Below are 19,619 nucleotides of genomic sequence, written 5' to 3'. Positions count from 1 at the left end.
GATCGCTAAGATAACGTAGAACAATAAATAGTTCCAACAACCTCAACGGTATTAATATATTTTATAACAATACGATTATAAATTTGGTTAGAAACTTGGGAAAATACTTTTATAGTCAAAATTTGATTTATTTAAAATACATTTACACAAAATATTTTTAATATTCTAAACAATAATTAATTTATTTCTAAATATTAGGTAACATGTCCATTTAATGAAACATCTCATTTTGCAGCAGAGTAAATAAGTCCTGATGCTAAATGAGTAACAATATTCTAGAGAGATCTGAATTTTAAACTGATAAGTAAATCGTTAACACTTTGCATATTTATAAAATTTATTTTAACTTTAATTATGGTATAATTACTTCTTCAGTTTTAAATCGTACAAATGATAAAAAAAATTCGGGATTATTAAATGACAAATTGAGTTATTAAATGGTAAAAACCGAACTTTTAAAAATCTGAACTATAATAATGTTAAAAGTACTTAATGCACGGTATAATATTAATGCATTGAAGACAATTCTCTGATCGAAACTTGCATGTTATTTTAAATATTTCAATATTAAAACTTGTAGCATTGTTTAAAATTACAAACATATTTGACTTTTGAAACAATGTTTTTTTTTTTTCAAACAATGGATATGAGAAGCACATTTTGGGAAAATGCAAAAAAATTTTTTGATGTAGAAAGCACTGTATGCGAAAAGTGGTAGGACATTTATAAGAAGGTATTTTATAAAAATATCACAATGATCTAATTTCGGAGCGATATATAAATATTTTTATATTTAATAAAACATGGTGATAAAATGATGTATTTTTTCACTCATATAACTATCAAAAATGAAATAAACCAGTTTTTTTAGTTTCCTGAAAAAAATACATGGGAACTTTGGTTTTTAGTGGGTTAAAGATATTTCAAGTTAGACATATTCAGTGGTCGGTAAAATTACACAATTTTAACAACAACCACTTTTTTTTTTTTTTTTTTTTTTTTTTTTTTTTTTTTTTTTTTTTTTTNCCCTTTTTTTTTTTTTTTTTTTTTTTAATATGATGATGACAAACTACTTTTGAAATGCAGTCACAGCTTCACTAGCTTTAAGAGAAGAACTTCGCTGAGGAACTTAATTTATACCCATGTTCAAAATGGTTTTGTGTAAAATATTGGCTTATCAAAACATGAGGAATTAAGAAATATGTATTCATGTTAACATGAGCCAGTCTGTTATTCTAATAATTCATTTTTTCACGCATTTGTTCATTCAACTTTTTAGGCCTTTCTCGACAACGAATACTTAATTTAAGAAGCTCTTTTATTTCCTATGAGAAATTAAGTGCATGGAAAATTAGAAAGAAAATATGTTCCTTTCCACTGAAATAACATCAATGTTTCATGACTGTACATTGCGCAAAATAAAAAACGGACAACCCTGAATAACTTTTGATCTATTGATCGGATCGTCACGTATGCTAATTAATTAGTGCAGACGATATTTTAAGTTACGAATTCAGACACGAAAACGTACTTTCGCTCTGCATAAACATTTTTCTTTTTCTTTGACGGAATCGGAAATATGGGCCAAATAGTTTGGTTCGAAGGCCGGTTCAAAGTTGAGCAAAATCGGCCGAATAGTTCCTGAAAAATCAAATTTTAAAAGTCTGACATTTGAGAATATTAGCGTGAAACTTGAAGCAATGACCTCCTCAATCCTCGTTTGTTTGAATGGTTTCATGAGCCATAAATTTCTAGAGAAGAAATCTTTCCTAGAAAATGCGGAACTTATCTTTTTTTTACTGTCAAACCAGTGGTTTTTCTGCCGTATATTTTTCTTTCCTTAATTTGTAATTATTTTACACAAAAAATTTTAACCACAAAAGAAGTTAACCCAGAGAACAAAAACCTATAAATTTATTTTACAAACAAACAAACAATATTTTATTTTATTTTCCTTAGAACAGCGGAACCAATTCTGAGTTAACGACCATCAATGTTCAACTCCATAGCCTTCTAATTTTGAACCCAATCTAGAAGACACCTACATCAAGATTTGGGACAAACTAGCCTTCGTGGAGAACTTTTTGATGAAACTAACCCGTATTTGCGCTGCATGGAGAAGAAAACCACAAACACCTCGTCGAACGGCAAGGGAATTTTTACTCATGACCCATCAACCATTGAGGATCTTAATGTGAGCACTGAGGTCGGTGCGAGCCAGGAGCAGAATTCGTATCGACCAGCCAACGCTGGGATATGAGACTATGTTACCCATTCTATATATGAAGATATATAATGTTAGTATTGTGCACAACTAATACGAATCGATGTATTACATAAGGGATTATTTGTCCAACTCTACTATTAATAATTATCTACTATTTATAATTATCCAACTCTACTATTATAATTTCAGAAAATATACAAACGTCATAAAAACTATCATATTTTGCGGAACTCCGATTTTTAAAACAATCAGAAATAATCAATATTCAGAGAAGAAAAAAAATTTCAGTTAATTGTAATTACCTCCCTGTGGTAACACTCCAAGCGGAAGGTGAATTAAAACAGAAATTTTTTAAACTAATAGCATTTTTTAACATTTATCAGAACTTGACAGGATTACAAAATTTTCTGATTTTTATATAGTTGTTTAAATTATTTATGCGTAGTGGTGCTCAAAATTATTTTAATTTAATAAAATATTAATACATTACCTTTGTTTCGACTAAAACAATATATTTTTTTGAAACTACGGAAATGCCGTTAACTGTGAAAGAATTTCGTGTATAGTTGCCACCATTTTCGGGGGTTAGGTAAACTACAGTGCATGTAGTCACATCTTTTGTTTACCTTATCACGGTTATAGTTTTATTTAATCATTTTTTGTTTGTTTGCTTACTGAGAATGCATATTTTCATGCGCATGAGAATCAATTTAAAGGCTTCGTTGCAAAAACATTTAATTTAAAAAATAAGCAAATTTTTAGTACTATATATTTGCACTAATTCTTTCAAACAATTGTTATTTTGTCAATTTATATTTTACTTATTTATTATTATTATTATTATTATACACGACAACTACAGTTATGCACTTAGAAAGTATTTACCTCAGCACCAAAAATGGTAGCAACTATCCACCAATTTCTTTTACAGAGAAATTTTCTTACAATTTAGAGGATATGTAATATTGAAAAACCTTAAAACCTATTATTTATTAATTAAACAAATATTTAAATATTATATATCTGTTGGGAGTGGTTCGTTACTCCTCTGAACACATTAAATTAACAGAATTAAGTTTCGGTCGTGTATTGGCAACAGATAATTTTTTCTTCAAAAAACGTAAGTGACGTCATTCTTGCATATCATTACAGAATCTGTTTTTAAGATAAAAAAAAAGCATATGTCACTTCACTATGCTGCTGTTTCCGGAGATGATGTACCATATTTTTTAAGCTGTATTCTAAGTAATTATTTTCAGTTGTTTGCTGTATCGAGATGGTACTATATGTTAGGGGTGCACAACCTTTTTCAGTGAAGGGCCACTTGAACAGCAGGTAGATTAACGAAGGGCCGCACGCATATCTAGTCATGTTACCGGCAAATATGATAAGTTTTATATAAATATTAGTGTTACAAGCACTTAATATTTTTATGAGTAAACTTAATAACATATTTGCAAAAAATTAAAAACTTTTAATTATTTGAATTTATTTAAAACTAAAAAAACTGATACTTATTTTTAAAAAACTTCTTCAATTTTTCACAATAATTAATTTATCAAACGTATATAGATATACACATATACATAAATATTAGGGGGGATGTAAGTTCCAACCAAAAAGAAGCTTTCAGTATGAAATGCAAAAAATATACGATTTTAGAGTAATATAAATTTAAATTAAATATTTTAATTTAAGAAAATTTATAATGTTTAAACAAAAACCAAATTAAAAGAATTTCTTTTATTGCGTTTAGAAGTTCCCGCAGGCCGTGGGCCAAATGCGGCCCACAGGTTGTGCCCCCCTCTATATGTAATAAAGAAATATTTAAAATCTACAAGTTTCCTCATATGAGTCAACACACTCACTAACTACAGTACATGCTCTGCTAACAATAAAAAAAAAATTTTAAAAAAAATTTATTATCCCTCTAAAATTTATTTGAAATAAAGTCTTCAAAAGCAAAATAATTAATCATCGCCATTTCATATCAAATCAAAACTAATGAAATATATAGGCCTATAAAACTTTTCAAATATTTTCCAGTTAGTAAGTGGCAGATGTTTAATTATTCAAAACTTAAGGAAGTTAATATGCGTTGATGACCAACTAGTTAGGCATGTCTTCTTAACCTGATGCCATTAATCATGGTGGCGTTGCATTTAAATGTCCCCTCGCGTATCTCATTTATTTTGCCCAAAGGATGACATTGAAAAAGGATTTCCTGGTATGCGTAATTAAATTAGTAATTATAGATACTAATAAAGAGGATCCGGATGTTTATTAATGAAGAAGTCATTAAGTAATTACGCTAAAAATGTTAAGTGAATTAGGAAAAATAAAGTCTATCAAATACGCAAAACCTACAAAAATTTGCGTTTACTAATGAAGAATTACAATGACTGCAATAAATCTAAATTTTATGGAGACTACAACCTTATTATAGAAACTACAACTTACTAAATAAAGAAGAAAAAAAACTTTGTCAATAACGCAAATCCAACTTTATTACAGAGACTATAACTTACAAAATAATGGAAAGAAAAAAAACTCTCTCAATAGCACAAAATCTACAAAAACTGTTTAGCGTTTTCTAATAAAGAATTACAATGACTGCAATAAATCTAAATTTTATGGAGACTACAACTTTATTATAGAAACTACAACTTACTAAATAAAGAAAAAAAAACTTTATCAATAACGCAAATCCAACATTATTACAGAGACTATAACTTACAAAATAATGGAAAGAAAAAAACTCTATCAATAACGCAAAATCTGCAAAAATTGTTTAGCGTTTTCTAATAAAGAATTACAATGACTGCAATAAATCTCAACTGTATGGAGACTACAACTTACAAAATAATGACGAAAAAAAACTAGATAAATTATTATTGAACTAGTTTTTTTCTTTCTAATCCACAAAAATTGCTTTGTGTTTTCTAATGAAGAATTGCAATGACTGCAATAAATCTTAATTTTAAGGAGGCTTTAACTTTATTATAGACCACAACTTATTTAATAATTGTCAAATTTGTGCTCTAAAGATACTTGGATACCCAAAATAAATATGACTTCAGAGACAGCACAAGAGGGAATAAAAATATAACAAAATATGAGAAAGAAAATAATTGGCACAGCGCCATCTATTGATATTAATTTAAACATAAGTTTTAGACATTATTTCACAATAATGAAGGGGGGAGGGAATCTCAATAAATAACGTTAAAAAAAACTACAAAAATTGTTTCCTGTTTTCTTATGAAGAAGTACTACGACTGCAATAAATCTAAATTTTACAGCACTCTTTCTTCACCGCAATCACGAAAATATAATTCCAATGGTTTTAGTATGGAGATGGAGAGCTGTAAAAAGTTCGGTGAATAAAAATTTTACTTGTCTCGTATTTCACAAATCAATGGAACAGTATAAGCGAATCGAAGAATTTTCGCACAAAATCATATAAATCGTATAAATCGATCATATAAATCGTCATATCGTATATATCGTCATCAATCATATAAATTGTATTTTCAAAATTTCACGCAATGACATGATTTTACGACACAATGTAAAAAATTAAATAGATAATTAGTTCGCTTATTATTAAAATAAATAATAAAGAAAATGTTAAAAAAAATCATATTTCGAATGAAATACTTACTTTTTTACGTCAAGTCAATGCCGAGAGGGGTGTCGCTGAATCGAAGGGATTCCCCGGATTCCTGGGATTCGTTGAGCGCTGTATCACATGAAATCCCAGATTCTGAATCTTTCTTCTTCGTCCTACTATCTTCCACCCCTTCTTCACTCTGATCTGAAATAAAAAATAAATTTCAATATAATTCGCATTCTAATAGAAGTTATTAATAATAACTAAAAGCTAGATTTCCTGAAATGAGTCTGTGCCAATTCACACTCATTTAGGAATTTTAAATTCAAACGCCAGAATCATTTATACCGCGCTAAACAAAAACGATATTAACACATCTCCTTCCTCGTGAGGATTCATATATTGCAGTACATAATAGATATTCAAAGAATACCGGCCAAGTGCAAATAATACTGAACGGATATGTGTAAAATATTCCACATAATCAACCCAAACGGTGAAAAAATTAAGTTTGTGGGGGGGAGGGAAAAAAAGATAGAGAGTTATTTAATATTTTCAATTTGAAAAACGAATTTTCTAATTTAAATTTTGCCGATGTCTAAGTATTTTTCATTGTTTGCAAGGGACTAACGAAACAAAAGCGTAAAATGTAATAATTAATTACTAATTATTTTTCAACTAGAACGGTAAAGTAATATTCAAATAATTTTTGGGTGTTTCGAATAAATGACCACTAAATTTAGTTTCAGGAATTGAAAATAGAAGCGATAGTTGGCATTACGATTACAGTTATTAAATTGTTATTGTTATTTTCTTATTTTATTACTTTCTTATACCTTCTTTGGAAAACACGCTCACATAACTTCACCCATAACTACTATCTTCTTTCCAAATCAATAACTGTCCTGAAACAGGTTCCCAAAAGATATCACCTATTTCGATCAAGACAAGAATGACTTTTTTCAAAACTTAAATAGGGATTGGAGTTATTGTTGTTGCGTTACTAGATAAAGTTTACGAGGGTGGAGAGGACACAATGACTCGTTTGCCATTGTCCCCCATGTCTGCACACGATTTCCACAAGAATGGTTCCAAACATTCGAAAATTCTTCCACACGCCATTCGGAATTGAAAATCGGCAGCTGGGGAAACCCCTGAGCGTTTATGGATCATAAAAATGTAATTCCATGTATGGGACAGCATTCTGAAGAGGGGCGAAAAAATATTTGTCCATCCCTGGTTCCCATCACTTGAAATCAGTCGTATATTTTTGTCAAGAAACTAAGAAGCCGTTAAAACTGATATATGGATTGAGATTTTGCACTGGAGGTAATATTCCCCTGGATTCTTATGTAAATAAATAGAATTCCTGCGTGAGTGGTGGATCCGAATTTGCCAAATCCTGGTACCGGCAAAAATTGAAAAGCTGATCAGTTGCAGGTACCCGACAAAAATGGATATATACGGCCATTTCATTAAAAAATAACAGTTAATACAGTTTCAGGTACTAGAGGTCGTGGCTGTTAAACTAAATCAGGACAGTACTTTGCTAAAAATAAAAGTGGTGACAGAATTGCTGGGAAGTCTTCTGCTTCTAGGGTGACCGTAATCTGGAAAAAAAATTCTGTAGGAAACTTTATGAGTTTTAATTTCATTTTAGTTTTAGGAATTCAGTTGGTCAGTTTTAACATCTAGATGCATATTCTTTTAATTTAAAACTATTTTTGGTAGGGAGGATTAAATAAAAAACAGTTTAGATAATTAATCATTTTCAGTCACTTTTTAAATTATTCAAGACCACTCTGTGGCCAACCTGTACTCCGCTTTCTACAGAACTGTTTAGAAAGTGCTCTAGAAATAAAAGATTAAAGCTTACAGAATTTTGTTCAATTTCAGCAACACATTAAGAACCTTGTAACAAGATAACTGCAATTTTACGAAATGCAAATTTTACAAACGTTTAATTACTCTTATGCATTGCAAAAGTACTAAAAATTATTTTTATTAATTAAAACATCGTACATTTAAATACCACTTAGTATTAAGAATATATATATTCTTAATGCTTACTATTCTATTTCACAATCCAATATACGATAATGATCATAAATTTTATTGAATAGAAGATGCAAGCGGCCCCAGGAGGCCAGCTCAAGAATTGCGTACAAATTCTATATGCCAATTTATTAAGAAAATTAGTAATAGATCGCAGCGTCCCGTTGAAAGTGATAGCCAACTTAAATTGAAAGTTTTAAAAATATTTCTGTTTTAGACTTATTTTTTATTTTAAAAGCATTATTCTGATTTATCAAATCAAAACTACATCTCTAGCGTACATGATGCCTTCATAATTTCATCCCATTTTTTCTCTTCTCTTCCTTTCCTTTCTTTTTTAAATAATTATAATTTTAAACATATAATTTTAAGTACCATAAATTTAAATGAACACAGACATTAACATAAAAGAAAAAAGTTAAGATTACAGAAGATAACACAAGTATTATTCGAGTAAGAGGTGATAATTTCTGCGAATCCGGATTCCATTTTGATCGAAACAATAAACATTTCATTAAAAACAATTAAATAATGATTTTTCAATTTACGTGTTGTTGTAAGCAATCAAATTTTTTATCAATTTTATTTAATTTCTAAAATCAAAGTTAGCAATCATAAAAAATCTAAAAATGCGAAGTCCCGCAGTGCAAAGACACGTTTCCCAAGCATCACTGGCTGCGGTCAGTAAGTGGGTGGGTGACCACTTTGATCAGCCTGCGAAGGGACCGAGAGTGCACGGTATCGGTCCTCGTTAAACTGTTTTGTCGTAAAAGAATGTGCACGACTTAGTGCGCAGGTCATCTAGTTACCAAAACAGGGAAGCCACACCCTCTGCAGAGGATCAAAATTGTGAAGTCATGTTTTCTGGTCATCCTCAGGGATGTTTCTCCGACCGTCGCCAATAGCTCATTGTCTAGCTCTTGTGCGACGTAAATAAAGTACCTACCTACCAAAAAATGTTAAATAACATTTTAAAAGATTAAAAAAAATACAAGCAATTTTTAATTATATTCACTATTTTAAAAAATTAAAAAAAAATTATTAAAGCAGCAAAATGATTTTAGATTCTGTTATGTTTTAAATCAATTAGGAAGAACTCATCCTCTAATTATCATACTGGCTTCAATAATAATAAAAGATTACATGAAAGAAAGAAAAGTAAATGCGCAAAAAAAGATAAACTCCTTCATCCTAAATTAAAACATATTTTTTAATAACTGTGCGTATAAAACTGTCGCGTGAATGAAAGGCACACGACTTAGGAATAATTGCGGTTCATTTAGGCACCAAGAAAAGAAAGACCGCGATCTAATGAGGACCAGTCTAGACACCCAATTATGCATACAAGTTAAGACGAACAAGCGTTAAAAAGAGCATAAAAATCTTTCAAAACAGCAATACAACAACGGAACATCAACAAAACTTATCTTTTTTTTAAACGCTCTGATAGTCTTCAGCATCGAACTGTACAAAAGCACTTAGTGGAAGACAACTTTTTTTTACCAGCCTTTGAAACCCAAAGGCCTAACCTTGGGGTTTGTAGCTGGAGGAGGTCAAGCCAAGTTCGTTCTTCCGGCAATGTCAAGGCAATCGGAACCCCACGGCAAATCGCAATTAGGATCATATAATTATCAGGACATTACAGTTTGAAGCTCTTTTTCTTTTTTAATCCAACGCGCTCTAACTTGTTTCGAAGAATCAGTTGCTATCGGTTTCCACGTGTGTCTAACAAGCTTGTGCAAGATTAATCTAATTGACTTAGGCGAAAACCTTGAAATGCTAGATGGATAATATTATGTATATAAGGAATATATAAATCTACCGAAACTTCTGTGTCGATGCAATGTGTCAAATTCGGACTTGCAAATCTAGTCCTGATAACCTTTTCGGAAATCTGAGATTCACAATAGTAGGGAAAAGGAATCTCAAAGGTCACCCAAGACGAATCGATATCACTCCATTAGGATGCAATACGAGATGGGAATCGAATCAGGAATAAAGAAGCTTTTTTTTCCCGCATCATTCGGTACCTTTGTTCTCGATTTACCAGAAATAAAAACGTGAGGTGCGAGGTATTAGTTATGTCTTGTATAATATATTCGATTATCAGAACAACATGCGTACACGAGGCAAACATTTTGAATGATGAGATCAACTTTGGAGCTTAAAATAACCAAATTATATCGATTGCGGTAGTAAGAATATATAAGGTTTATCTGTTTAGATCTGCAATTTTTAGTTTAGTTAATGGGATTCTTCGAGCAGAAATAAAACCTTCAAACAGTAAGATAATCGACAACATAACTTTATCTTATTACTTTTAGGAGTTATTTAGTGTCGAAATTATTCGTTATAATTACATTTTTCAGGCTGACTGATACACGAACAGAACAGAACTTCATAGGTATAAAATATCTATCCATTCCGAAGTCAAATACACACTTAACTTTGTAAACTCAGTATGGTCAATTCAGCTATGTTCACGAAATATATAAATATAAAATTTTAAGTTGATTTGAATGCAAGGTTCAATGGCTGACGAGCTGGGACTTTCCTAACTGCAGACATTACGACACAATGTGCATTCTAAAAGAGCTTGCTTATTAAACGGATTTGTAAACTAATTTTGATGCAAAAAAAGAAAAGATCATCAGGATGATTTAAGTTCGTGACTGTTAATATTTATTTTAACTATTTCAAAGCCAATTATTAAGGTGACTGTTTTTTTTATATTAAGTCGTTTTTTTCCAATTTTTTTTATTATATTAACACGCAACATTATACTAGGATATACGTATGTACACGTAATACTTATACTAACACGTAACATGACTAATAGTTGTAAACCGCGATTGACTTGGTTGCAAAGTTCAATTTGTACGAATAATACATAATATCTATGAAAATTGTGTGCATCATTTTTGCAGAAAAACCTTTGATTATCGTATGCAAATAAATTGTAAACTCAGTTTTAATATAAGCTATCACAATTAAGACAAGCATTTTAATAAGAGCTCTCATTAATTGTGTGTAGTCACTCTTAATTTTCATTTAATTCCGTTATTCAATATTTATTTAAATAATTGTATCCTACGATCAAGAATCATATATTAGCATAATTATCAATATTTATTTTATTAAAAAAAGATTAATCTCCTTTGACTAAGAGAAAAGACAAAGAAACCTCTAACTTAGCGACTGTTTTTCAAAAGCTCTTCCGTTAGATGAAATATATTATTTTTACAATTGTTGTGAGTTAATTAATGTTATTCATGATTGTTTCTTTAAACGTTTTCACCTTTTTAAGCAGCGGTTCCCAAATTTTTTTTTGGCTATGGTGCCCTAAAATATCGACCTTCTTTTCGCAGAGTCACAGAAATTCCTTAGCAATTCTAAAAAAATCAATTAAAGAAATGAAAAAAAAATCTTTCATTTGAAGAATGAAATTATTCATCGTAATATCAATAATCTTGACATTTTTTGTCAGCTAAGTTTTTCTGACAGTTTACTTTCATTTCAAAAAGGAACCGGAATATTAAATAGATAATAATTTATTGATGGCCTTCAAATCTAATTACTGATTTCGAAACTCATTACAGGTTTTAAAAAAGTCCTAATCCTTGAAACACCTGTGACCCCTTCACTGAACCCTAGGGTTTCGCGGAATACCTGTTGGGAACCACTGCTCTATCTATACTAATCATGAATATGGTGTTAAATGTCTATATGGAAAGAAAAAAACCTCGATTTTGAGAAAATAAAAAGATTTGTCATCGAACTTTAAAATTCTTTAAAAGCTACAGAGATACCAACTGCTCCGGACACGCCAAAATAATTTAAAAACCGTAAATAACTACAACAAAAATTTGCAAATATTTGACTAGTTATGCTTACTATTTAAAAGGCGAAATATATAACCCTTTGAATTATTTAGAAATAGTGGTGGATAAAAGCCTAATAACTTGAATTTATTAAATCAAGAATCATAGTTAATAAACTACCACTCGAAAATATTTATTCGCTTTCCGGAGCAAGTTGGCATCTCTGAATCTATCCTACTAAAAGTTTAATAAATTTTTAAATATTTATGGCTTTGGTCATTTTAAAGCCTAAATAATTCTTTGTGGCAAGATAGAGACCTTAAACTATGTATACTATCAGGGTAAAAATCAGGTATTTCAACAAAATGTTCGGTTTTTTTTTTTAATAATTATCTCTATTTAAGCTTTAGTTCAGTAGCCAGCCAAAACCCTTTAAATGTAAAACACCGATTTTTAGACATGAAGTTCAAGTTATTCTTTCGCATGCTGACAGATAAAACCGAAACCAGAAGTAAACTCATGAAAACGAAACTAAAGTGTTTTTTGTTTTGCTTTGAGTATTTTTATCCTTATTTATTTTCAGAAATAATTTTAAATTCATTTTCGGAAGAACGTTGATTTTGAGAAAATTTCTTTACTCTCAAACGCACATTACAAAAAAAGTTTATTACAGAATTCTTAGAATGTAGATTTTGTATAATGTTAGCTATGTTTTGAACTAAAAGCTAACGTTTAATTTTGAATTTATTATTTTTATTTTTTGTTATTTTTACGAAAGAGCATTTAGAATTTTTCGTTAAAAATTCGATATTAAACAATGTATTCAACTCGATTTTTTTCTTCAAAATTTTTCTAAGATTTTAGTTCAAAAACACAGGTATTGCCATTATTGATCGATAATTTTTTTTTAAATTTATGCATTACAATTTGTTGTAAAGCTGTTAGCATGCCATAAATTTTTTTTAGTTTTTAAGCTCAAATTTTCCTATCTTTATTTCGAAACATATTTTACAAATCTTTGAACGTTACTTAAATTTATAATTTTAGGACCCCTGCTTGCCGAATATAAAATTTTAATGGAGCCTTTTTAAAACAATAACTGTGTCGAAATCAATCGGATAACTTAAAATTATAACTTTGTTTCGAGATAAATATTCAGTGGCTGTTTTATTTTTCTTTATAGCCTAACTAAGACAAAAAAAATTAAATTAAATAAATAAGTAAATAAAATAACGCTTTGTAAGATATTATGCGTGCTTGTTCCCAAAAGAGAACGTACTAATTTTTTTTTTAACGCATCTAAAAATTCTCATACATTCTTAGAGTTTTTAATTAAAAGATGGCGTCATACAGATGATCGTCATTGCTTTTGGTTTAATTAATGATGTACTGCTCTGACCAACACAATATCCATTAGACGATGACTATAATTGAAACAGCTTGAAAAAACTTTCTTTTCCAAGAATTGGCAACATAATTAATCATATTGGATCTTAAAACGCACACCACCGATGAATCATTTTAATGGCGTGCTACGTCATTGCTTGTTGCTTTTATTGACCAATTTCAAGAACATGCCGTCGAATAATTGAAATCGTTATTGCGACAGATGATCATTAAATTGAAACAAATACCGCTTCAGTTGAATATACAAGAACAAAGAAATTATTTTTTATTATTTCTATTCTATTATTACAATTTTTTTGGTTCATACAAATTTTTGTATAGTGATAAAACAAGCACCGAAAAAAAGGCATTTTATGAATTTAATGACCGATTCGATTCAGACCGTTGATCGCTAGTTTAATAAAATTAAATAACAATTTATTTGTACTATTTTAGTAAATTATTTCAATACAAGGGTTAATCAGAATTTAACGAAGAAAAAAAACTTTCAATCTCTGATATTTTTTAACTGTAAATCTATATATTTTTTTTATTTTTTACTGTATTTTTTATTCTATATAATGTACCAATGAATAATAGTTTCACAGGGACTTTATCATAGGATAAGTTAAAATAATGAAGTGTTTCACTTTAATAATTTTTTTTTAAATAATATCACAGATCAAAAAGTATTACTTGTATATTACAATACGTTATTTGAATTTAGACAATTTTTAAATAGCTTAGAATCCTCATCCTTTAATTAAAAAGAATGAAGTGTGAAAAATTCCTTTCCATAAGTTTTAATTAACCATTTTTTATAAATTCAGTTTTTAAAAATGATTTAACTCGCACTCAATAGCTCGAATCATTCGTTCTTGTCATAAATCTGTTAAAAGAGTTTTTTTTTTACTGAGTGCACTTATCTCTGTTTACTCTTTTATTAACAACGCGAAATCATATGCGGTATATATAAAGAAATAAAGAAACATAGGCTATTTCTAAGATTCGAAATGCATAGAGACCAAAGATGTACGAAAACAACTTAATATAATTTTACAATATTGCCGGTAATAAACTACTGATTTATAAGCATTAAAGACATAGTTCCTATAGAACATTATAATTTTTATCCTGACTCAGAAAACAAGGAGACTAACAAAGAAATGGCATCAAGTGCAATAACTAATTCTTTTAAAATACATAAGTCATAACTGCAGTTTAAGAAACAAAATTAAATTTATCTATTTAGGTATATTTAAGTACACATTTTGATCTGTGTCATTGAAAATTTCAATTTCTTTATCGCACATTTTGAAGTCTGGCATGTTTTTTAAACACGCATTTAAAGTTATGTCTGTTTTCTCAAACCATTATTTTTGAGCTGTATCCATTTTTCGAACGCGCAATTCAAATTATGCCCATTTTCTTTAATACTTCTTTGAAGCTATATCTATTTCTCAAATGCGCATTTCAAGCTATGTCTAAAGTAAAAAATTAACCATTGAACTATAACATCTAATATGAATCGTTTTCTTCGTTGTGCATTTTGAGGTTTGTCATATTTATTAAACACGTATTTCAACCTATGTCCATTTCTTTAAACACTACTTTTGAGTGGTACTTAATTTTTAAAAGCGCATTTCAAGCTATGTCCATTTTCATTAACACGCTTGTTTAGTTTATCCATTTTTCAAATGCGCATTTCAAGCAATCTCTACGCATGCTTTTTGAGCTGTATCCATTTTTCAAACACATGCATTTTAAGCTAGATTTCCTTTCACACACCTTTTAAGCTGTCTCCTTATTTCAAATGCGCATTTCCTTTCAAACGCCAATTAAGTTGTATCCAATATTTAAACGCGCATTTCAAGCTACGTCTAAAATAAAAAAATTCCGTGATGAACTACAACTTCTAATCTGAAAACAATCGACTAACTTACGTCATCATTACTTTTTACGGAAGAAGATTAATACATGTAGCATAAACAGGCGAGACTTGCCGAACAATCGAGATTTGAAGTTAAATAAAATAACTGTAGCAGAGTTTTTCCAGTTAAAGAACTGCTATTGCCGAGAAGCAGATGTACAGGTATGGCATGAGTGAAATCACTGCCATCGACTCCAAGAGTCTATATTTAAAAGTCAAGTGATGTTCGCGGTGGTATGTCAATGAAAACAAGCAACTCTGCCAGAGGTTTTAAAGAGAGAAATTACTCTATATGCTTTAAATTCCAAGCATTGCTCATTTGTTAAAAACCTATTTATAATTTTCCAAATGGGTGAAAACAGGGTTCTGTTTTGATGCAAAAATACGAACACCAGCCTGTTTGTAAAAAGTTTTGTTTTGGAAAATTTGGAAAAAAATCTACTCATAATTTTTTAAAATTAAAAATTAGTGTATAATCTGGTACTTTCAGACAGGATTCAATTTTTGTGAATGTGTGAAAATATAATTTTTAAAATTTTTTTTAAATTTTTTTTTACCTTAAACCGTTCGTTATCGTACCAAAATTTCTCCATTTAATTTTTTAACTTAACTAACGCAATAAACTAACATTTATTCTAAATTTTAATATCACGAAGTCAAGTAATATTTACAACAAAATAAAATAAATCGCTAGATTGATATTTTCCCTGGGGTGAATACTTTTTTTTTAATGAAGTGTCCATTATTTTTATTATTAATAAAATGTAATATTAGTAGTGGAATTGCAAAAGGTGTTCGGAATATGTATACCAGTAGCTTTCATATAGTTCACAATTCACATATTCATAGGTACTATTTATTTTTCTTCTTTTTTATATAACGTAAAATACAAATGACACCTGGATTTATCCTGAAATTTTTTATTTATTTATTTAAAAAATGAATAAAACTATTTTCTTTTGCTACAAATTTTCTTATTTTATACACTTATGTGTTATATACCAAAAATATAACTTGTGTGATTTTATTTTTCCATAACACACTCGATTAAAACATAAGCTATCCTGCTTGATTTTCTAATAGTTATTTATTTATTGAAAATTAAGTAATAGTAAGCTGATTATACTTTATTTGAGAATTAAAAACACATGAATGAGAATTTTTTGGGATTTTTGTTGTGAGAATGTATATTTAACGCATTAATGAAAAATTTCTCATTGATGTTTAAAATTCACTTTGAAATAACTTTTAATATTCCTTATCTTTCTCATCATAATGATAAAAATTTCTGTTATTTTAAAAATACAAACTATAAAAGTTTTTACGTCTAATTGGAAAGAAAAAGGGAAAAAAATAGTGTCTATGGGAAGCAGATTTCTAAATCTATTTTTGTTAATAACAAAATTTAAATTAAAAACCAAATATAAATTTGTTTTGAAGCTCTCGAGGAAAAATCTATATTGCCTTTGTTACACAAAGAAAACATGAAATATTCGTTTCCTTTTAGAAATGACGCTACAAATCTTAGCTTTATAACAGTGCTTCATCTTTTTAAAAGAATAAAAAAATCACAATTATTAATAAAAAAATTCTTGAAATGGCCTTGTAAAAAGTCTTAAGCTGTTCCTCGAGGTAAATGAATTATTTTTAGTATTATTTTTAGTATTTAATGAATTATTTTTAGTATTTAATGAATTATTTTTAGTATTAAATGAATTATTTTTAGTATTTAGAGTAAACAAGAAAAGAACCCATTCTCCGAATAGTCGAAACAATTTAAATACGTTCAAATTTAAAACCAAAAACATAAAATTTGTTTTGAAATTCTCAAAGTTAAATCCATATTGCCTCTGCTTTACATAAAAAAATATGTCATTTCAGAAATTCCCCTATAAACATTTTTATTAAAGTTTTTTTCTATACAGAAACAGCTATAAAAACAAAAAACGCTATTATGATATAAATCATGTTTATTATATTTTTAGTTTTGTCAAATAAACAAATGATTCTCAGAATAATTGTATTATTTCGAGACACTCGGAATAATTTAAATATATTTAAATTTACAACCAAAATTGTTAAATTTGTTTAAGTTCTCTTAGTTAAATCTGTATTGCCTCTGTTACACATAAAATATATGAAATATTCATATCATTTTAGAAATGCCGCTAAAAAAGCCTTTTTGAAATGTTTTTTTTTATTTTTTTTTATTTAATCACGTTTATTGAATTTCCGTGATAAAAATTTCTCGAAATGGCCCTGTAAAAACTCTTAATCTGTATCTCGAGATAAACGAATTATTTCCAGTCTCGTCGACTTCAGTTAAACAAGAAAAGAAAAAAAAAATGATTACGGTATTAAAAAAAAAGAAAATTCTAAACCCACCCACCCTTGGGAGTAACAAGAACGGGGGATTCGTGACAATCTGTCTTTTTCTCTCCGCGTTCCATTTGCAATAAGTGTCTTTAGAGAGAGAAGAAGAAAAAAATCTCAGCTGAGAGAAAAGAAGAAAAAAAAGAAAGTAAGAAAAGTAGAAACTGTTTCATATCTGTTAGCAAAAGTTGAAAAGAGGCCCACTAAAGGATCTTAACCTTGAGCAGATCCACGCGAATGTAAGGAGCTAAAGTAAGGGGCCCTCCTCAACAGCACGAGTGATAGGGCCGCACATGACGACATATAGACCAAGAATGGCATTTGAAAATGGGGCCATCAGACCCTTTCGCAAGAACTTCTTTTTGGACATTTTTTTTTTATCCATCTAATAAATGAAGATACTTCAGAGTAATATATATATTTTTTTTCCTTATTGGCGGATGTTCAAACCGATAAGATTAAAATAAGTGCTGTTTTTTCTACATTTAAAATTTATCATTCTGTCCATATGAAACATGACTTTATGATACATAAGTTTCGGAGTTATCTGCTAGTTTTTTTTTTTTTTTTTAATAGAAATACAGTGATTTCTATTCTATTTTATTTATTTTTTGCTTGCAATTTTGCTATCTTTTTTAGTTTGTTACCGGCAAGTGAATTTATGTTGTGCTAAAAGCTTTCCTGGTTGTTCGGAGTTGCAGAGGCAGATAGGTAGGTGACTGGTAATCTACAGTAGGATCAGCGCTGCGAACAATTGTTCATCGTTTATGCGCGCAAAAATAAAAATAAAACGCTTTAATGACTTTTGATCTAATGATTGGATTTTCACGGAATATGAAGTAATCTTCACATAATTCTAGGGTTTAGTTACTTGCTTGTTTCTGGTGCAAAAGCCAAAAAAAAAAAAAAAACTGTACAGAGCAACACTAGGTCAACACCAAAATGCTTGGTTGATGGTTTCTGGGTTTAAACATAAATATGATTTAAAATTATTACAGAAGCAGATGTTTTAAGCTGCTTAAATCTGAATAAACATAAATTTTTTTCGACGGGTTTGGATAATTTGTCCTCCGAACTCTAGGAATAGGAATATCGGTTAATTTTTTTTAGTTGTAGCAACTTATAAATATATTGAGTTTTAAGGTAAAGTAATTTTGCGTCATTTTCAACCATGTAATTTTAAATGACAAAATACAAAATTGGACAAACAGTTTCTAAATAATGAAATATAAAAATTTCGGATTTTAAATTTCCATTTCATAAATTTTCATATAAATTACCATATTTAAGATTAGACCACAGAAGACTGCATTTTACGACGTGAAAATCAGATAGATTAAAAATGTATAGAGTATTCAGTTTTTTTTTGTTTTTTTTTTCGCGCACTATACACTAAATTTTTAACTAATTTAACAAATAATCTGGAAATTTTAAAAACTGGAAACATGCACTTAGATTTTAGGAAAGAATGCAAATATTTCGAAAAAAAAAAAACAATTTGGAAGATGTATTAATTACAAAATTATTACATAATGTTTGTTTCTAGGTTCATATTCATTTGTTCGAGTTTCAGTTCATGTTTAATGAAAGAAATATTTATTTTTGTAATTTATGTATACATCTCTTAAGAAATACAAAAAAAAAAAAAGATTTGAAACTGATGTTAAAAAGTAGTATTGCATTCATTGAAACAACTTTATTATTCTTTTTAGCAATGGTGTTTTAATAATGATAAACTGTCTCAATTAATAAGAGGGTTTTTTTTTTTTAAAAAAAACTATTTAAATAATTTAAATGTTTGTAGTTCTTATCAAGTTATTTTTACGTTTAAAAATTATGAATAGCTCTCTAACAGTATTCTCTCAAATCAAAGAACCGTTCAAAAGTAGTAAAGAAATAAAAAAAAGAGATAAATTTCTATCAATTTGTACAATTGTAACTACCATTTTATAGAGATAATTATACTTGTATGAAAACTATGCCAGATCTATACCTTCCCACATTCGAGTTTCGGGAGCAATATATTTATCAGTGGTATCAAACTAAAACCAAGATTTTTTTTTTCAAAAAAAAAAAAAAAGAAATTTTAGAAAACTCTTTATCAGAACTAAGCATAAAGGATACTCTAGCTGACCATTAATGTATCTGTTTAAACTTATTGCATGTAGAAGTGGGAGAAATTCTCTTTATTTTAATTTATTATAATATTTAATA

At 28.8% G+C, this 19,619-nt stretch overlaps 1 protein-coding gene across 1 annotated transcript in view; it reads right to left on the bottom strand.

Annotated features, from left to right (window-relative positions):
• The window catches only part of LOC107442907 (cyclin-dependent kinase inhibitor 1), a 44,523-nt gene that overhangs the window by 2,397 nt on the left and 22,507 nt on the right, over nt 1-19,619 (bottom strand). The window contains exon 2 of the mRNA XM_016056592.3: nt 5,892-6,044. Within this exon, the coding sequence (XP_015912078.1) occupies nt 5,896-6,044 (149 nt within the window). The 3' untranslated portion in view covers nt 5,892-5,895. The remainder of the gene's footprint in view (nt 1-5,891; nt 6,045-19,619) is intronic.

The sequence above is a fragment of the Parasteatoda tepidariorum genome, chromosome 10 (assembly GCF_043381705.1).
Source record: "Parasteatoda tepidariorum isolate YZ-2023 chromosome 10, CAS_Ptep_4.0, whole genome shotgun sequence".
Classification (NCBI taxonomy): domain Eukaryota; kingdom Metazoa; phylum Arthropoda; class Arachnida; order Araneae; family Theridiidae; genus Parasteatoda; species Parasteatoda tepidariorum.
The sequence above is the reverse complement of the archived record's forward strand: the minus strand, read 5'-3'. Positions and strand labels throughout refer to the sequence as shown.